Source organism: Tupaia chinensis, unplaced genomic scaffold, assembly GCF_000334495.1.
Source record: "Tupaia chinensis unplaced genomic scaffold, TupChi_1.0 Scaffold000294_5, whole genome shotgun sequence".
NCBI classification, from domain to species: domain Eukaryota; kingdom Metazoa; phylum Chordata; class Mammalia; order Scandentia; family Tupaiidae; genus Tupaia; species Tupaia belangeri.
This window is the reverse complement of record NW_006159782.1, coordinates 1,351,148-1,372,316: the sequence shown is the minus strand read 5'-3', so window position 1 is coordinate 1,372,316 and position 21,169 is coordinate 1,351,148. Positions and strand designations below refer to the sequence as shown.

Below are 21,169 nucleotides of genomic sequence, written 5' to 3'. Positions count from 1 at the left end.
AAGAGCGGAGTGCTCAGGAAGGGAAATGATTGTCTGCCCCTAAGGGAACGGGATTCATGTCTACAGTTTTCACCTTCAGCCTGTTATCTGTCCAGGAACCCTTGGGATCTGGGGCTCCCAGGCCTGGCCAGAGCTGGGAGGAGAGAATGGGAGGCGAGGCAGAGAGTGGTGGGGAGGACAAGACAACACTTCTAGTGTGCGGGTAACTATCTCAGATGCAACCTCTCTGGGGCCCCCCGGCTGGGGAGCTCAGCGAGTTGACTTGACGGCAGTGCCCACCCTGAGCAGGCAGGGATGGGGCGGCATGGCAAACCTAGGGCGAGGGTGGGGGGATGCTGCATTCCTCAGTGGGGCAGTAATCAATTTAATGGTCCTTTTAAAATGTCTGTGTATTAAAAATTTAAGAATACCACACTTTAATATTAAATATTCATAAGGTCTAGTATCTTGATAATAATGTAGATGTTTTAATAACAATTTTTGTCCTTCTTAAAATAAAATAAAAGAAACTTGTTTCTTTTAGCCTTTGTTCTAGAAAATAAACATGTGCACTTTGACCTCTGTCCTCGAGGTGTCGCTCCTGTTCCTCCCTACCTGGCACTTGTGCCTGTATCCTGGTTGTTCCGTGCTTACGGAGCAGAGCTGGCTGGCACTGGCTGCTTCTCGGTAGACATTCCCAAGGGTGAGGGGCAGGGTCGTGTCCCTGTGTACACACAGAAACCCAGCTGGCCCCAGTTCAGGCAGCACCTCACCTGGCAGGGACATGTTGCATGCCACCTGAGTGGCCCCAGGAGACCCTCCCTGCTTTTCTGTGGGCCCCACAGGCCTGCTTTTGTGAACTTTCTGGATGTGGCTTCTCTAGAAAGGTGAGGGGCCACACCATGCTCTGGAATGTGATCCCCATCGCATCTCTGTGCTCAAGGGTGACTGAAGTTGTATGGGCCTGGCTTCCTCATCTTGATCCAGTGGTTTTTTTTTTTTTTTTTTTTTTTTTGATAAGTTTTTGCTATAGGGCGCGTGTGCACGCCAGAAAGAGAGACAGAGAGACAGGAAGCGAGAAATCACCTCCAGGGGGGATGGGCACGTACGCACACGCACCTGGTATGAGTTTAAGCCACCGGGTCTGGGACTTGAATCGCAGTCGACTACATGGGAGTCCAGGGACATCGCCATTGCGCTAATTGCTGGTCCCATTTCAGTGTTTTTTAAATGATGTACATGTTCACATGAGAGGGAGAGAGAGAAGGGTCTCTTCACGACACAGTCTCGTTTCCCCAGCCCTCCCTCTCCTTAGGATCCTGGGTGCCCTCGAATCTAAACCTGCAGTTACTACATGGCGTCCAGCCTCAGAGGGCACTTGCATTGCCACCGTGTCCTTATGGCCAAGCCAGTTTCCTCATCTTTTAAAAGAGTTGTGTGTTAGAGTGCTCAGCTGAGTCTGCTGGGGTGCCAATCTGTTGGACTGCGCATGGTTGTAGGTGACAGAGGAGGTCCTGAGGGGAGTGGCTGCACGTGTACAAGAGCTGGCTGTGATGTGCACCATGGCCTAGTGGTTAAGGGAGCCAGATCCCAATGGCCGACTGCAGTTTGAATGCCAGCCCCAGCATCTTAAAAAAACATGCCTGGCACATGTGCACACATGTCCAGAACCCACAGATGGGGAAATGGAGAAGGAGGTTATTACAGACAGCCACAGCCATTAGGGGCGCTTTTTCCCTCTCAGGTGAACACACACTCCTTCTGGCAGTAAGCAAACTGCAGAATGGCCCAGTTAAGCATTGTGCAAAGGAAGCCAGATCCCACATAGCCATCGGTTTTGAATCCCGGCCCAGGTGGCAACATGCTAGGTGCATGCTCAGGATCCCGGGCACATGGCAAATGGGAGGGAAAGGGATTGCAGCATGACCAGGCCCACTAGGGGGTTCTTACTCTCCCTCACACATAGTATGCATGCATGTGCACTTGTCCTATCATAAATAAACGAAAAAATTAAAAGCATAACTGCAGTATGGAGTAGGCCAGGCATAGAAGCTCAGGGCCTGTGAATTGCCCCAGGGAGTCATTTGCCCAGGTATGCAGTAGACGCTAACATGCTTAAGGAGACACTGGATGAGGAGCGGGAGAGGCTGGAGGACTGTGGAGCACCTTGTTTGCATCGGGCGCCGGGCGGCCGTGCATCTGTCCACAACAGCCCTGCACGTTTCTTAGCCACATCTTACAGCCCAGAGGTGTTTGGTGAGGGCCCAAGGAGCCTCAGAAAAGAGACAGAAAAATGGAGAACATCAAACTAGGGACTCGAAACCCAGCCTTCAGTTCCAACGTGCTGGGTTCTGTCTCCTGACCACTCTGGGAGAAACCAACAGTCATGGCAATGTGATCCCCACTGCATCTCTGTGCTCAAGGGTGACTGAAGTTGTATGGGCCAGGAAAACGCAGACCTACCTGTACTTGGGCTGAGAGCATAGCCTGCATTGGGACTGTCCCTGAACTTAGAAAACTTGAAAAAAACAAACAAACAAACAAAAAAAACCAAGACAAAGAGAACATCAATGAACCCTGTAGACTCACTTCTTACATTCATGAATTTCCTTAAATTCTCTTTTGGTCCTCATTCGGCTCCAGTTGGTAAGTGTTAAGGGAGCACCCACTCTATCCCAAATCCTGGAGACAAGATTACTGAAGAAGCTCTAGCTTCCCTTACCACCACTGGGAGACTAGCCCAATAGCAGATTGTAGGATGACACGACGGGTGCAATGGCAGTAGACACTTGGGGTGCCAGGGAGGGTACCTCATCCAGGCTGGGGAGTCAGGGAGGTTTTCTTGGAGGAACTAGAACCAGAATTGAGGCTTCAAAAGATTTTTATACCGTCGCGATCAGTGTGCACTTACTGTTCTGCATCTCTCTTTTTTCATCTACTTCACACATTCGGTTCCATGCACTGACCCAGGCCAAGTACTTGGTCAGTGGCTGGGATTCATCCTGCCGATGGGCCAGAGCTGGCTGCGGCAGCCCCCCCGGGCTGGCGGCGAGCCCCCAGTGACTGGCCACAGGCCTGCTCCCGGTCCTCCGCCCTGTGAGTGGGGACCAGGGTGAGTACCCCTGCTAACACAGCTGCTTCCACAATGCAGAATCTGCTTCCAAGGGAAGGCCTGGAGGGGTGCCTCAGACCTGTAGGCTGGGCCTGGGACCACTCTGCAGCCCATTAGCTAAGGCCCTTGAAGGCTCTGCAGAAACTGCACCCACATATTCCCCCTCTAGGGGGCCCATTTGTGGCCTCCTGGAAAAATATCCCCAGGCCCTCAAGAAAGGGAAGCCTGGGCCTCCAGCCCCACCGGGGTAGGGACCAGTGTTTGCATTGACCTCTCTGGCATCTCCATTCAGGGCCTGGAGGGTAAACGAGCAGTGCTGGCGCCAGGCGCCTGTGCGTGTGCCCAAGATCCCGAGAGGAGAATGGAGGAGAAGGGATTGCGGCGTGACCATCCCCCCTGGGGGGTGATTTCTCGCTTTCTGTCTCTCTGTCTCTCTCTGTCTGTCTGGCGAGCGCACACGCCCTACAGCAAAAACCTCTGGGGGGGGGGGGGGAGCCAGCAGTGCTGGACCAGGAGAGGGCGAGGCGCAGCGAAGGTTCTTCAGCAAGTCCTCCCTGGTGTGTCTGGGCCTCCCAGCGGAACGACGCATTGGGTATTCTCACGGGCCCTTTCTACACTATCCCAGAGCTGTGTCAGGGAGGTCACAGCTTCCCTGCGAGGACACCTGATCCCAGTGAGCTGGGGACAAATACAATCAGTGGAAACCCAAGGGTAGGGGGGCGGAAATGGCTTCACTGAGGGTGCCTCAGACCATTGGTGGTGGGTGTCAGACCTTTTAGCCAGGACACCCAAGAGGTGCAGGCGATAGTAATCCCAGCACGCCCGCCACGCAGCCCTTGCAAGTGTCCCGGGTTTGTATATGGCTTCCTTCTCCTCTCCCCCCTTTTCCCCTATGGCCTCTCCAGGCACCCAGCCCAGCACCTGAAGTGTGGTCCCTGTCTGGCCACAGGTGATGCACCCCCCAGGAGGAATGGCCACTGTCCAATCCCTTCTCTTCTGCACACCCCAAGGGCAGAGTGGGGGTGCCAGCCTGGACTCTCGGCAGGATAGGGACTTGGCTGGCCGGGTATGCTACTTGATGTGCAAGTCCTCACAGGGCCTGGCCTGGTACCAGGGATGTGGCATGCATGCCTTCATCCTCCTACAGGTGTAGTTGTATACAGAATGGGATGAATCTCCAGGAGGGAAATGTCGTTTCTGAGACACCAGGGTACTTCCTATTGCCTTTAAAACCATCTTGTGGTCACCTACCAGTGAGCTAGTTTCACACTCAAGTGGGCTCTTGGCCAAGAAAAGGTTACTGCGCCAGCCCAGCCTGAGGCAGCCCGCACACCAGACCCTTCCTCACTCCGTGCCTGAGAGGAGTGAGGAGCCTTCCCTTTTCAGAGAGAGAATACTCCAAAATATTCATATGTATGACTCTCTTTTTATTTTTAGGTTTTTTGCCATCAGACACATGCACTTGCTGGAGAGACAGAAACAGGGAAAGTGAGAAATCACCCCCCACTCCCAGGGGCATGGCCATACTGCAGTCCCTTCTCTGCCACTCTCCGAATTTGGGGTACATATCCATATGTGCCCAACAGAGAAATAGAAAGTGAGAAATCACCCCCAGTGGGGTGGCCATGCACTATTCCTTTTCCTCCATTCTTCTCTTGGGATTTTGGGCAGGCAGGAGTGCACACACACCCAGGGTTAGTTTAAGCTGCCGGGTCCAGGACTCAAACTGTGGTTGACTACATGGAAGTCCATCGATGTAACCATTATGCCATCTGCTGGTCCTATTAACCAGTATTTTAATCTTTCCAGTAAGTGTTATTTGGTTTGTTTTGTTTCTTAGATTTTTGCCATATGGCATGAGTGCTTGCCGGAGACAGACAGAGAGAGAAAGTGAAAAATCACCCCCCAGGAGGGATGGCCACTGTCCAATCCCTTCTCCTCTCGGGATTTTGGTATGCACACACTTCTGGCCTGTTTTACAAGCCACTGGGTCTGGGACTCGCACTGCAGTCAGCCACATGGGATCCAGTGCCTTGGCCCCCACTCTACCTGCTGGCCCAGTTGCTTTCTGTTTTTAATTTGCTATACAGCACGTGTGCTCACTGGAGAGAGACAGCGAGAGAGGGAAAGTAAAACAGCACCCCTTGGGGGGGGCAGATAACCACACTGCATCCTCCTTTCCTCTTGGGATTTTGGGCACACCTGCACATATGCCTGGTGTGTTTCTCAAGCTGCCAGTTCCAGGACTCAGACCTTTCAGTCCACCACATAGAATCCAGCTGCCTTAACCACCACACCACCAGATGGCCCTATATATTATTTTGTTTTTAACTACCAGAGGATGTGCTTGCCAGAGATACAGAGGGAGAATGCATCACCCCAATGGCATGTGGTCATGCTGCAATCCTTTTTTTCTCCATTTCTTCATTCTACCAGGATTTGGGCCATGCAAGTATATATGCCAAGCATGTTTTTGAAGCTGCCAGGACTGGGATTTGAACCATGGTTGGGTATACAGGATCTGGCTCCCTATGCACAGTTCTTAACCACTGTGCTATAGGGCTGGCCCTATTTACTGTTTTAACTCAGAAATTAATTTTAAAATTTTAAGAATTATTGAGGCTGGCAGGTGGCATAGTAGTTAAGGGTGCTGGACTCCCACATGGCCAAACATGGTTTGAGTCCTGGACCTGGTGGCTTGCTTTCTCACTTTCTCTCTCTCTCTGTCCCCCTCTCTAGTCAACTTAAAATAAAATAAACAAAATGTAGATTTTTAAAAATTTAAGAATTGTTTTATTTACATTTACTTATTTTAAATTGACCAGAGAGGGACAGAGCAATAAAGAGAGAGAGAGAAAGTGAGAAAGCAAGCCACCAGGTCTGGTATTTTTTGTTGTTAATTAAGAATTATTTAATTTTATTTATTATTATTATTTTTCAATTTGCTATAGGATACACATGCTCACCAGAGAGAGAAAGTGAGAAAGCAAATTACCAGGTCTGGAACTTGAACCGCGGTTAGCCATGTGGGAGTCCAGCACTCTAATCATCATGCCACCTGCCAGCCCCCCTGGAGTATTTTTGATTTTGTTCAAAATGGAATTGGGGAAGGCAGCAAAGGACTGCATAGAAATTAGCTACAGTGCAGAAGACCAAATGTTCATTGCATCCAGACAGAAGTGTCAAGGCCGTAGCGCTGAAGCTGGAAGCACCTTCGATGTCTACATTCAGTAGCGGGGGTGTCCAGACCACTGCCTTGCTTGTTCAAGACTCCATATCAGTGCAAGGAAGAACTGGGAACCTGACACTGGGGGACCAGCAGGTGGCGTAGTGGTTACAGCACTGGACTCACATGACCCAGTTCTAGTCCTGGTGGCTTGAAAATCTCACTAGGGGTGAGTGCATGCATACCCAAAACCCGAGGAGAAGAATGGAAGAATGGAGAAGGGACTGCGGTGTGGCCATCCCCCCAGGAAATGACTTCTTATTTCCCTCTTACTGTTTCTCTGCTCTAAGTGCACATACCCTTATTAAAAAAATAAAGAAAAAAGAAAAAAAGAACCTGACATCCCCTGGCCAGGCCTGGCTTTACTCTGGTGGTGGATGGCAACGTACAGAACTTTGGCTTCCCCCACGGAACCAAATGGCCTGGGTATCACAGAGGACGGGGAGAGGGAATACCCCTAGTTGCCACTAAGGTCCCCGTGATGGGCTAGAAAGCAGTGATTCCTCACCTAGGACAAGCCTAAGCTGCTCCCCTTCCATGGTGCCTGCCCCGCCTCCCCTCCCAGCACCTGCCTGCTAGGCAGACACCGCCTATTTCTCCCTACTCCCCAGAAAGCCAAAGAACCTCAGGCTGCAGGTTTTGTCACTTCCCTTTGGAGAACCCTTTGGGCTCTGCAGATGGTATAAAGCCTAATTATGTATGCCACATGTACACCCATGTGCCTTGCAGGGCACGTGTACGTGGCATATACACAGCAGCACCACCCGAGGCTCACAGCACCAAGGTGAATGCATGGTGCCTACTGGTGTCCCTGAACACGCCAGCGCGGAGCATCTGTGTGCTCAGCTGCCGTGGGTGCTGCTCTTGCCCACCCTCCTTTCTTCCTGAAGCCTCCGGGCACAGCCTGGGATGGTTTCTGTGGTGTGCCCTACCCTCTGCTGTGCCTGGGCCTCCAGGCTCCTCCGCCCCTGTGTCGGTGCATGCTCACTGTGGGCGTGGATCTGTGCTTACCGTTCTCAGCTGGCAGCCCTGGTTATGGCTCCCAGCCTGGGGGAGAACTTCCCTTTGCAAAGTTAGATAACAGGCCGGGTTCTGTCAGAGGATTGGCGCGGTGGCTCCACGTGCTACAGCTGGCACAGGGCCAGGCCCGCCCTGCCAAGCAGCGGGAAGGGAAGGCCTGGCTGCAGCCGGAGCTGGCAGGTGGCCGAGCTGGGGGTGGACGGGTGGGCCTGGGCCGGTGCTGCCCATTGGCTGCCTCAGGCTCCCACCCCGCCTGCCTCCCCAGCCTGGAGCTCCCGGCCAGCCCTTGCCTCTCCAGCTGCTTCTAAACTCCCCAGAGCAAGCACCTCCTACAGGGCCATGTCGAGTTGCGACCGGATCGGAGTGGCCCCTGCCATGGACATGCCTGAGGTCCTCAAGTCCCTGCTGGAGCACTCTCTGCCTTGGCCCGAGAAGAGGACAGGTAGGACAGGTGGTCTGCACTGGCTGGCTGCCCAGGTGCCAAGGGGAGGGCAACCGCAGGCATAGTGGCGGGACAGGCATGTCCAGGCTGGGGAGAGTCCTCAGCAGGGGTCTGCCCTTGGCTCTGTCCTGGCTGGAAGAAAAGCAGCAGTGCTGAGAGGAACTTGGGGAAGTGTGTGAGGGGGTGCCACACCAGCCCAGGGCTGCCCCCAGGCCTGCTAGCTTTGGGAAGCCACAGCCGGCATGCAGCCAGACAGGTGCTCACTTGCTCGGAACAAGGACAGAACAAGAGGGCCCACTGAAGAATCCACTGGTGCTGATCCCTGGTGACGCTCCCTCTCTCTGCACGTGGGGGTGGGCAGAGGAGCAGCAGAGACTGGATTTGGGCAGCAGGAGCCCGTGCCGGAGAAGAGGCTTTCCTCCCCTGCTCGGCTCCAGCTCGCTGGAGGGCTGAACCCAGGGTGGGATGGAAACTGTTATGTAACAGGACCACAAGGCTCGAAGCCCCGCGTTCCTAGGATACCAGGGCAGACACAGTGAGGGAGAGGGTGGAGGAGGGCGTGGACTGAGGGCGGGCTGAGCAGCAGCACCAGGTGTCTCCCGACTCACCTGGGAACCAGGACCGTGGTTAGTCAAGGGAGGGTTGGGGGCCCTCTGCTCAGCAGTGCCCCACCTGCTAAATGTTCCTCCCAATCTCTTCTAGCCAAGAGGTCAGGGGCTCACCACAGGTCCTCACTGCCTTTAGAGGAGTCCAGCTGGCCTGGGTCAGACTCAGAAGCCTGGGCTGTCCCCTCGGGAGGCCTCTCCCAGGTCTCTGCATCCTCCTGCTGTGCTGACAGATCTCATCAGCCAGTGGCCATGGTGGTCCCTATAGGACTTCCTCCCACAGGAATCAGCCCACTCCCAAATTCTGCAGCCAGAGGACAGACAGCACAGCCCCTGACCTCACCTTGGCCCTTTGGAGCTGGGTATGGGCCTGTCCTCATTAAGTCAGGAAGGGAAGTGGTGACCAAGCTCAGGTCAGGGTCCCTGTGGGTGAGTGCACAGAGCTGTGGGCCCCCAGAGCACACCCTGTGGTTTCGAATGTCCCAGAGGTGCTCCTGGGCCCTCACGGCACTGAGAACATCTGCTCACAGAAGCCCACCTCCTCAGGGAAGCCCTCAGCCTCACGGCTGAGCTCCGTGGAGACCACGCCCACAAACAGGCCCCCACCAACATTTTCAACATCTCTGAGCAGCCCACGTAGGGGGGCAAAGCTGGAAGACTTTCCAAAAGCTACGGCAGAGGGCTCTGGTCTCAGGCTGAGCCCCCAGGGAAGGTAGCACAGTGCCCACTGGGCCTGTGCATGGGGAGCAGCTGGGCTGCTGGTGACTCTGCAGGGCCAGCTCGCAGCTGGGCAGGAAAGGGTTCTCGGGGGCAGCTCAGGACACTGCTCTTGGACAGACGAGGATAACAAGGCCTTTGAAGTGTGGCAGCAGCTGCCGGTCGCTGGCTCCCAGCTGGTCTGCAGAGAGCTTCACGACAGCCGAAGTCCCCAGCCCTCATGTGGATGTGCAGTCAGGGTCCGGCACTGAGGGGACTGGCTCCAGGTTCTAGGCAGAGCTTTGCCAAGAGCTGGCCAGCTCTGGCTGAGGATTCGGTAGTCCGCTGTGGCTGGGCAGATCCTACCACTTTGCGTGGTATTTCTGGGGGTCAGAAGTATGAGGGCCCATGGGACTGAGAGATGCCAGGGGCCAACCGGTCAGGGTAAATGAGGGGAAGAAGGTTGATGAGCCAAAGGGATCACAGAGACTTTGTTCACCTTGCCATCCTGCAATCACAACTTCCCAAAGCTCCCAGACTGCAGGTTGCTTACAAAAATAAAAACATCTACCTGAAAAGCAAATATCTGGGTGAAAAAAAGAGTATGCCACCCTGTGGAACTAAAATTTTAACAGTTTTTTAAAGATTTATTTTATTTAACTATTTATTTTAATTTGAGCAGAGAGGGACAGAATGAGAGAGAGAGAAAAGGAAAGTGAGAAAGCAAGCCGCTAGGTCTGAGACTCGAACTGTGGTCAGCCATGTGGGAGCCTAGTGCCCTTAACCACCATGCCACCTGCTGGCCTCTTAAGCAGTTGTTTTAAGTAGCAAGTACTTTAAAAGTTCTTCGTGATGGCCAGCCAGTGGTATGGTGGTTAAGGCGTCTGGATTCCACATTGCTGAAGGCACAGTTTGAGCCCTGGCCCTGGTGACTTGAACACACTAGGCACACATGTACATGTGTCCAAAATCCTGGCAGGAGAATGGAGAAGGGCCTGTGACATGTCCATCTCCCCTGGGGAGTGACTTCTCTCTTTCTCTGGCAAGTGCACTCACCTTATAGTAAACCTAAACAAAAATCGTGATAAAGGAGCTTCTCTATTTCCCTGCACAATGGTTTTACACCCCAGTGGGAGAAAGACACAGAAGACAGGTGCCCCAGGGTCTCCTGAAAAACAGGGACACACCCAGGGTTGCCCCCCCTTGCATCAGTGGACTTTGGCTGTGCCGTCTGCCCACGTGAAAAGGGTGGACTGCTCCTTGGGGGATGGTTTACAAACTCCCCACTTTCTTGTTCTCTCCAGCCGTGACAGCCTCAGTGCACATCTGGGTCACGTGCAGAGCACGTCTTGGCTCCAGTGGGAGATTTCGGAAAAGCTGTGCTGAGTGGGAGAAATCCCAGGTGTGTTCTCCCAGACTTCCCTCCGTGCAGCCCTGGGCTCCGTTTTCTAGCTCAGAGCTATTTCCTGAGATCCAGACCTGGGCCCCTCCTCCTCTGTTGCTCTCCAGCTTCCCACCACCCCACCCCCACACAGTCTGTGGACCTCTGCCTCTTTTCTGCACTGGGATGAGCAGAGTCTAGCAGGGCTAGCCTGACCCTTGGCTCCCTTGGCTTCAGGCTATAGGGCTCACCAGGTGGCCTTCACTCCGGTCCACCAGTCCAACCACTTCCCCGTGAGGTGGAGAAATCCACATCTAGCAAAAGGGTGGTCTATACCCTAACTCTGACTGTTTCCCTTATTTCTGGGCCCTGGGCCCTAAGCCCTAAGGACTACTCTTATATCTCCCCTCCTGCCCTTTCTCCCAAGGATCCTCTTCTAAAAGTCTGTTTTAGGCTGTTCATTTCAACTCATTTCTTCTCCAGCTTCTGCAAAGACCCACATCTCTCTAAGGCATATTGTTAGTCATTTACACTCCATCCTCCTCTCCCCTGTGGGGTCTTGGCTATGCTCAGAGACACCCTGCCCCCACCTTCTGTCATCTTTGCTCCTGTCAAGGGAGCTGCAAAACCGAACTAAGCCTTCACTTTGGGCAGGGGGGGTCCTGTCTGGGCACTCCTAAACCAGGATCCATTCTGGACAAAGCAGTGTGGCAGGGGGTTGTAATCAGCAGGACATGGACCCTGATTCTGCTACCCACTGGTCGGGGCTCTTGCACTTGCTCTGCTTCATCCCCAATCTCTAAGAAGGGTAGAAAGAATACTGGTGTCCAATATAATCGTCCTGCGTGAGTCTTTGCCTACTGTGACGGGCCAGTTTTCTCTGAAAAGGCAAAGAGCCGTCTGACCTGGCACTCCTACACACCACACGTGCGATCTGGTCCCAGTCCCTCCTCCACCTTCCTTTAAAGAACTGGATGTTACGAGTCTGTGCACAAAGGTAGGGCTATCTCCTTTGCAACATGTGCTGAGGCTCCTAGTGGGCTGATGCCCTCGGACCTGCACCCAAAGGGACCACCCAGCTGTACGATAAGAGGTGAGATCTCAGCAGGACTTGCTGGGCAGAGGCAGGGGCCTTGGTGCCGTCCTGTTGTGGGTGGAGGTCCGTGGGTTGAGGGGGTGGATTCCGTGCAGCCTGGGCAGTCCTGGCTCAGCCTTAGTGCAGCTCTCTGTGGCTGGCTCCGCTCATAGCCTGGGGAATCAGCAAAATGGAGAATTCAGAGAAACTGTGGGGTTTGCCTCAGGGAGGAGGAAAGGGCAGGGGCCTTCTGCGCGGAACATGTCAGCTCATTAAGTCCTCACCACAATTTCTACAGTATTCCCCCTTTCCTCTGGCACAAAAGTGAACTCAGAAAGGTTAGCTATCCTCAGGGCCAGCGTGCGGGCCAGCCTCTTCTCTCCCCTCAACCCCAGAGGCCCAGAGCTGTCTTCTCTACCTGTCTCCCCTCACCAATCAGAGACATATGAGAAAGAAGCCCTCGCCAAATGCCAGACACTGATGGCAATGTTGAGGCATGCCCCCTCCAGATAGTTTGGCCTAGGGCCTGACCCAAAGCTAGACTGCTAAGGAAATGTGCCAGGAATTGCGACACCTGCTTCTACGTCACTTTCTGTCCAATGGTTTTGCAAGGGAAGTGAGATGGCTCTCTACAGATGAGGAGACAGGCCACACAGTTGTTGAGAGAGTCACCCCAGTTCCTCCTGCTTCCAGGCTCAGGCCGCCCTTAGGATTTCCTGGGGTCTCTGAACCCATGTCTCAGGGCAGTGCCTCTCAGTCATCCATTCACTGTTTGCTTATTGGGTGTTTGCTATGCTGTGGCTCAGGGTACATGACAGAAACACTGTCCTTGCTCACCTGGGCAGTGCGTTTTAGTGGGGAGAGACAATTAGCAAAGGAGGCTGAGGGGGGCAGCCTCTCTGAAGGGTGACATTGAGCTAAGGCTTGGAGAGTGAGGAAGAGCTGGATACAGATGGGACTTTCAGGCTGCGGGGACGGCACCTGCAAAGGCCCTTTCCTGGGGCAGCAAAGACTAAACATGTCTGAGGAACAAAAGGCCACTGTGGTTGCAGAAGCTGAGCAAAGGAGAGAAAGGCACAAGGTAAAGTTGGAGAGACCTGCATGGGCAAGAGCCTGCATGGCTTCGAAGGTCCTAAAGCAGAGTGAGGCTGTCATCTCCCTGTCGTTAAGGCCGGCTCTTAGAGAAGTGGCAGGGGGAGCAACTACCCCAGGATGGAATTATACTAAGAAATAACTTTAACTGAGCTCTTTTTTTTTTAATAATTATATTTTTAGAATTATTTTATTTTAATTATTTTATGTTATTTTAATTATTCATTCATTTTAATTTGACCAGAGAGAGACAGATAAAGAGAGAGAGAGAAAGTGAGAAAGCAAGCCACCAAGTCTGGGACTTGAACTGTGGCCAGCCATGTGGGAGTGTCCAGCACCTTAACCACTATGCCACCTGCTGGTCCCTAATTGAGCTCTTAATATGTGCCAGGTGTTGTTCTCAGTACTGTGCCTGGATTGACTTCTTTTTTAAAAAAGGAATTATTTAATTTAATTAATTAATTTATTCATTTATTTATTTCAATTTGAGCAGAGAGAGAAAGTGAGAAAGCAATGGATTGATATTTTTACTTTTCTTAAAAAAACATTTATTTATTGTGATTTTTTTTTTTTTGAGAGGGTTTTTTTCTTTCTTTTTTTCTTGAGAGTATTTTTTGCGATAGGGTGCGTGCGCTCGCTAGACAGAGAGAGAGAGAGACAAAGAGACAGAAAGCGAAAAATCACCCCCCAGGGGGGATGGCCACGTCGCGATCCCTTCTCCTCCATTCTCCTCTTGGGATCTTGGGCACACACGCACACACGCCCGGCATGAGTTTAAGCCACTGGGTCTGGGACTTGAACCGCAGTCGACTACGTGGGAGTCCAGCGACATAGCCATTATGCTAACTGCTGGTCCCTTGAGAGGTTTTTGCTATAGAGCACGTGTGCTCGCCAGAGAGAGAGAGACCAAGAGACAGAAAGAGAGAAATCACCCCCAAGGGGGGATGGCCACACCACAATCCCTTCTCCTCTCAGGATCTTGGGCACGCACGCGCATGTGTCCAGCGACATAGCCATTATGCCAACTGCTGGTCCCTATTTATTGTGATCTTTAAGCCATTGGGTCTGGGACTAAAACCACAATAATGTTGGAATCCAGCATCTTAACCACTATGCAGCCTGCTGGCAAGCTTCCTTTTTTTTTAGTTTTTTGCCATAGGGCACAAACACTGGCCAGAGACAGACAGAGGTAAAGTAAGAAATCACCCCAGGGGAGATGGCCATGCCACAAGCCTTTCTCTATTCTTCTCTCAGGATTTTGGGAACACACACACACACACAAACACACATATCCAGCGTGTTTCTCAAGTCACCTGGTTGGGGACTTCAAACTGTAGTTGGCCTGTGGGAGTCCAGCACCTTAACCACCACGCCACCTACTGGCCTGACTTCTTTACTTCTGATACTCACACAAGAGAGGTTAAGTAACTTGCTCAAGGTCACACGGTTAGGAAGCAGTTGAGGGAGGAATCAGACCTTGGGGTCCACCTCCAGAGCCCAAATCCTACCATGGTGACACTAACACAACTTCGACTAGAAAAGCTGTGGCTGCCGGTAATGGCTGTCGAGACGCTGCAGATGCTGGAGGTGTGGGCTGCTCTCTGAAAATGTCACTCCTGGGGCAATTCTCCATTTATAAACTGAGCCCTGAGAGTACACAACATGCAAGCCGAACAGGAAACTAGGACTCTGGAGAGGACTGAAGAGATGGACGAGAATTAGTAAAGAGCCTCCACCCACCACTTCTCTCCTAGAACACACTGAGGCCCAGGTACAAACCATAGGGCCCAGAACTATGCAGCCACAGGAATGTGGGTCGAAGGAGGGGGGCTGACAGGGCTGGTGCTGAAGGGCTTGCCACAAGGAGGCTTGTGTTGCTATTCCAGGTTCAAATGGCGATGCAAACACACCATTTGTTATTTAATGTTAGTAACGTATATGTAGCTCTGGAAGGTATTGTTAACCATCCTCTCGGCAACAATACAGGCCAACAAACATTTACTGAGTTACCACCTAGCAAACCATTGTGCCCTCCTCATCTGGTATCCTCAAAGGACACAGATAACTGGACTTTGTTCCAGCTCAATGAAGCTTTATCAGTCTTGCCCTTACACACCCCAGGCCCATGTCCTGGTTTTTAGCAAGTCAGAAGGAAATAGGAACAGCAGTTCCCAGGTCTACTGGTCCCAATAGGACTGAGACCAGCAGATGACATAATGGCTACCTTGCTGGATTCTCATATAGCTGATGTGGTTCAGGTCTTGGACCCAGTGGCTTAAACTCATGCCAGGTGCATGTGCATGCATGCCCAAGATCCCAAGAGGAGAATGGAGGGAATTGTGGTGTGGCCATCCCCCTGGGGAATGATTTCTTGATTTTTCTCTCTTTCTGGCAAAAAGCTCTCCCCTCCAAAAAAAAAAAAGAGAGAGAGAGAGAGAAGACAGAGAGGGACTAGCCCACTAGGTGTTGACTATGGCCAAAGACATCATTATGGGGTGTCTGGTCTAAGGCTCCATATTAGAGTTTTTGCTCCTTTAAACTTCCAGTTTCAATAATGATAATCAATATTGGCAAAATGGCTTAATGAAAATCACTAGTTATGCATATCCTTAGTTAAAGGGAGATTTTATTTTTAAAATTTTGAGACACAGGGGTGGGATGGGGACTAAAAAAGCAGAAGAGAGATTTTAACTGGGATTAGCAGGTTTCTTGAACAGCAAAGAAACAGAATTGGGACAACTGATAATGTGGTGGTTCAGGAAGCTGGATCCCACATGGGTGACTCCATGGTTCAAGTCTTGGTATCAGGAGCCTGAAAAACATGCCAGGTGCATGAGCATGTGCCCAAAATCCAAAAAGGCGAGAACAGGGAGAAGGGACTGAGGGGTGTTTTCTTATTTATCCCTCTCATTTTTTTTCCCCCTCTCTCTCTGGGAAGTGCACACACACTCTAGCAAAAATTAAAAGAAAAGAAATGGAATTTAGGGAACAGCAGATGGCGTAATGGTTACATCACTAGACTCCTATGTAGTCGATCACGGTCTGAGTCCCGGACCAGAGGCTTAAAACTCATGCCAGGTGCATATGAGTGTGTGCCCAAAATCCTGAGAAGAGAAGGGATTATGGCATGGTCATCCCCCTGGGGGGTGATTCCTCACTTCCTGTCGTTATATCTCTCCCTGTCTTTCCAGTGAATGCATGCACCTTATAGCAAAAATCTCTATTAAAAAAAAAAAAAGATATAGGGACCTGCAGTTTGGCATAATGGCTATGTTGTTGGACTCCCATGTAGTCAACGGTGGTTCAAGTCCCAGACCTGGTGGCTTAAACTCACGCTGGGCACGTGTGCGTGCATGCCCAAGATCCCAAGAGGAGAATGGAGGAGAAGGGATTGTGGCATGGTCATCCCCCTGGGGGGTGATTTCTCTCTCTCTCTCTCTCTGTCTTTCTGGCGAGTGCACGTGCCCTATAGCAAGAAAAGAAAAAAGAAAAAAAGAAATAGAATTTAAAGTCAGTTGGATTGGCCTGGTGGCCTGGTGGTTGAGGAGCAAGATTCCACATGGCCAACTGCATGGCTTAAAACCTGGCCCTGGCAGCCTGAAAATTGTACTGGTGTGCCTTAAATCCTGACAGGATAGAGAAATGAAGGGAAAGGAATGCAACGTGACCAAGCACTACACCCGACTGCAAGGTGCTTTCTCCCTCTTCTCTGTCTCTCTGGCTGAGCGCATATACCCTCTGACAAAAAAGAAAATAAGGGGGAACCAGCAGTTAGCGTAATGGCTATGTCGCTGGACTCCCACGTAGTCCACCGCGGTTCGTGTCCCGGACCCGGTGGCTTAAAACTCACGCCGGGCGCGTGTGCGTGCGTGCCCAAGATCCCGAGAGGAGAATGGAGGAGAAGGGATTGCGGCGTGACCATCCCCCCTGGGGGGTGATTTCTCGCTTTCTGTCTCTATGTCTCTCTCTGTCTGTCTGGCGAGCGCACGCGCCCTACAGTGAAAATCTCTCCAAAAAAAAGTGGTTAACGTGCTGGACATTCCCCATGGCCACCCATGGCTTGAGTCCTGGGCCTGGTGGCTTGCTTTCTTACTCCCGCTACCCCCTGTGTCTCCCTGGTCAAATTAAAATGAATGAATAAATAAAACAAATAATTATTTTTTAAAAAAAGATAAAGCCAGTCCAGCTCTGGAAAATGGACATTTCACATCCTGTCTTAGCTCTAGTTTAGGCACTATAATCCACTCACAGGCCCATAGCCTTGTCCTCACACCCAAAATAATCCTGCTCCTGATCAATACAACCTGAGTGGGAGAAGAATGCGAGCCCACCAACAGCATTCACCACACTGTTCTAGGTGGGCACCTGACAGAGCTCATCACAGACAGTCCTCTCGGTCACCATGGGAGGTAGGCAGATCCATCTACTTCCAAATGGAAAACAACCAAAGATCAAGAGAATCACTTGCCCAAGGCCAATGGGCTGGTCAGAAGCTGAGGGCACTCTCTCCAGGCTGCCTCCCTCACCCACAAGTCACCACTGCCCCGGGACCCACACTTCCCTCAGGAAGCCCCTGCACTGAAATCCTCTTCCTGCAGAATACTAAGGCACCGCTTCATGCGTTAAGACTTGACCAAGTAATAACATGGTTTTATGGAGCGTGTTTCTTTGTAGGACTCACAAACACTACGGAAATTAGTTTCTGCCTCTCATAGCACTTACTTCCTTACTTGCCTTACTTGCCTAAGGATGGGCAAGGTGGCCCCATTATTCCCACCTCACTGCTAAGAGACAGAGGTAGGGTGAGGCTGTTGTGGCTCTTCTAGGGTCAGGAGAATAAAGAGCACATAAGGGCCCCCCTCTAGGACAGCGAGCAGGAAGGCTGCAAGTGGACACTGCAGCTGATTCAGGGTTTGCAGTTACCAACAAGAGGGAGCACGTTTGCAAGGCGTCTGCACCTTATGTGACACATCATTTACCCTTCGGTTATCCTGGGAAAAGCCCTCTCTAGGGAGTGTCAGTACATAAACAGAAAACAGTCACAAGCACGTTCTGAAGCCCTACCTAACCTGCCAACCTCCCCTCTCCCTGTGGCTAGCTGGGCTGGTTGCTCCCGGCTGTGTGACCAGTAAAGTAGGCACTCACCATTTTAGACAACTCCAGCTAAAAAAGAAAAACTAAATCTTTGCTTCCTCTTCTTATATCCCACCTTTGTAATAAACAAACATAACTTAGCACTGTTATCATTAATCCTCCTCTAATATCTTAGTAATTGTTTCCCCCTTTAACGTCATAGTAACTACAACAAATATATGAGGGGTCTTCAAAAAGTTCGTGGCAGATGTGTATTATGAAAATACTATGCATGAACTTCATTCTTTCATGCGCCCAAATATACCTGCACTTTAATTCCATTTTTTGGGAGAGGTTTTTGCTATAGGGCACGTGCGCTCGCCAGAAAGACAGAGAGAGACATAGAGATAGAAAACGAGAAATCACCCCCTGGGGGGATGGTCACGCCACAATCCCTTCTCCTCCATTCTCCTCTCAGGATCTTGGGCACTCACGCACATGCACCCGGCAGGAATTTAAGCCACTGGGTCCAGGACTCGAACCGTGGTCAACTACATGGAGTTCAGCGACATTGCCATTACGCTAACCACTGGTCCCTTTAATTCCATTTTTCAAAGAACTCTCTGAAGTCTCCTCCTCTGTTTCAGCAAGACTCTCCATGGTCAAAGTAGTCTTTTTTTAGTATAAAGTATCAACATTGTTTAAATCAGTATCTTTGAAATGCCCTTTGAAATTTGTTTCTAAAAACCTCTAGATCAATTTCTCCTAAGGGGGCCAGCAGGTGGCACGGTAGTTGAGGTACTGGAATTCCACATGACCGACTGTGGTTCAAATTCCGGACTTAGTGGCTTATTTTCTTACTCTCTGGTAAGCACACATGCTGTATAACAAATTAAATGATAATAAATAAAATTAAATAAATAATTATTTAAAATAAAAACTTTTAAAATTTTTTAAAAGAATTATTTTATTGATTTTTTTTTTTTTGGAGAGGTTTTTTGCTATAGGGTGGATGCACTCACCAGAGAGAGGGACAGAGTGAGAGAGAGAGAGAGAAGGAAAGTGACAAAGCAAGTTGCCAGGTCTGGGACTCAAACCACAGTCAGCCATGAGGGAGTCCAGCACCCTTAACCACCGTGCCACCTGCCAGCCCCTAAAATAAAAACATCTAAAAATTTTTAAAAAATTTCTCCTAAAGATATCTTAGTACACGCATATACTGAATTCTAACAATAATTCTACACAATACTTAACAGATTTTCTGTACACAATTTGCTATTTCCACTGAACTGACCAGTCTACTAACCTCTGGGACAATGAATATACCAACCAGTGGAATTTGTTCCTATCGTATTTTAGCAAAATCATGAAAACTACCAAGTTTCAAGTCTGGAATTGTGTGCTCTGTCTCCAGAATTGTAACACAATCCTTCCTCTAAGGGTGAGCAATTCCAGGACCCTTCCCTTGCTTCCTTTCCCACGACATTCCCATTCCCACATGTAATTTGCTGATACTCAAGCCCCTTATATAAAATGGCTTGGTATTTGCATATAAACTGGCATATCTCCCTTGTCCCTTAAAACATCTCCGGATTACTAATGACACTTAACACATTGTAAATGCTACCTAAATAGTTGTTTGGGGACTAACAACAAGGAAAAGGAATTTTGTACATGTTCAGTACAGACAACCAATTCTCTTTTTTTTTTTTTTTTGAGATTTCTTGTTATCAGGCATATGTGCTTGTAGGAGAGAGAGAGAAAGTGAGAAATCACCTCCCAGGGGGGACAGTCAAACTGCAATCCCTCTCCTTCAGTCTCTTCTCAGGATTTTGGGCATGCATGCACACGCTCCTGGAATGAGTTTTAAGCTACCAGGTCTGGGATTCAAACCGTTGCTGACTACGTGGGAGTCCAACAGCATAACCATTACACTACCTGCTGGTGCCCAGACACAAGCAATTATTTTCTTCTGAGTATTTTTGACCCACAGTTGTTTGAATCTGTGTACGGAATTTGTGGCTATGGGGGGCAGACTATGTAAGGTAAAGGAAGCCTGGAGGGATGAAGCAACAGCTGGAGCTATCAGATTCAGAAAGTGACTGGAGTCTGATTTCTGTGCAGTAAGAACTTGAGTTTTACTCAAGGCTCCATCATCCTGTCCCTGTCACCACCCCCAGTCCCTCAAAACTCTAGCTTTCCAGGTGGCTCAGCTATCCATGTTTATTTTCCTCTTCAACTCTCTGCAAAACCCCAAGAGCTGGGACCAGCAGATGGCATAATGGTTACATCACTGGAACTCCCACTAGTCAAGCAGTTTGAGCCCCAGACCCAGCAGCCTAAAACTCATGACCGGCGCGTGTGCCCAAGAGCCTGAGAGTAGAATGAAGAAGAGATTGGAGTGTGGTTTTTGTCTCTGTCTGTTGAGTGCACACTATAGTAAAAATAACTCTTAAAAAAAGGAAAAGAAAATCCTGATTGCATCATTTTGACAACTCTGAGCTAGCTGAGGGTTACTGTCCACGTGTCTGCCCCAGGAACCAAGGACTGCCAGGCTACCAGTGCCCAGCCCCGCCCCCCCAGCAGGCCCTGAACCACTGCAGGGATTCAGGAAAAACAAGGCGAAGTCTCTGCCTGCTGGGCTTCAGCCAGAACAGTCTTGTATTGTTTGGGTCTGAAGCAGCATATGGTTTGTACTACACAGAGGGCCAAAGTTCTGAGCCCCCCTTAGGAGCTGCTTCCTCTACGGTCCTTGCAGTTCTATACCCTTTCACGGTTTGCTATTTTACAGGTTTTCCAAGAAACTCCCAGGCAATATTCATATTTTAAGAAATTAGGTGGGATAGGTATCTTGTGTAAACGCGGATTTTTTTCTTCTTCTAGGAAAAGAAAAGCAAAGTCCTAGAAAGTGACAGAATTTTAAAGCTGTTTCAGGTGGTAGAAATGACCTAGTCCAACCTCTTAAATTTTCTGGCCCAGAAAACACGCGCAAGTGAAGCGGCTGGGCTTTCTCAAGGTCGTACGCTAGTAGAAGGAAGAAAGGAAGCCTGTACCCGGGCCCTGGCTCAGGGCTGGGCCTCAGGACCCCTCCCTACATTATCTGCCCGCCACGTCCGCTCCAGAAACCGGGGATCTGCCGGCAACCTGACATCCCATGAGCGGCGACCTGGCTGGCTCCAGCCATCTACGGCCCAGCGGGTCGCCTGCCGCGGCCCTGCCCTCAGTTAACCTCTAGGTCGCGTGGACAAGTGCAGGCTGGGCTGTGCGTGCTCGCCCCACGAACCCGGGCAGAGTCCCCGGAACACAAAGGCCCACCCCTCTCCGCCGCAGCGCCGCACGTGCAGCGCCTCGTGCACCGACCCGGCCCGCCCTCGCCCTCCATTGGCTGCTCCCGCGCCTTCCCCCTCCTCCCCATCCCTACGCGACTAGACTCGGCTGCGGGTCCCACTGAACCCCGGGCGAGGCGCC

General features: G+C 50.9%; 1 protein-coding gene across 1 annotated transcript in view; it reads left to right on the top strand.

Annotated features, from left to right (window-relative positions):
• The first annotated feature begins 7,550 nt into the window (after window positions 1–7,550).
• The window catches only part of TEF (TEF transcription factor, PAR bZIP family member), a 32,044-nt gene continuing 18,425 nt past the window's right edge, over window positions 7,551–21,169 (top strand). The window contains exon 1 of the mRNA XM_006150735.3: window positions 7,551–7,779. Coding sequence (XP_006150797.1) covers window positions 7,677–7,779 — 103 coding nt within the window. The 5' untranslated portion in view covers window positions 7,551–7,676. The remainder of the gene's footprint in view (window positions 7,780–21,169) is intronic.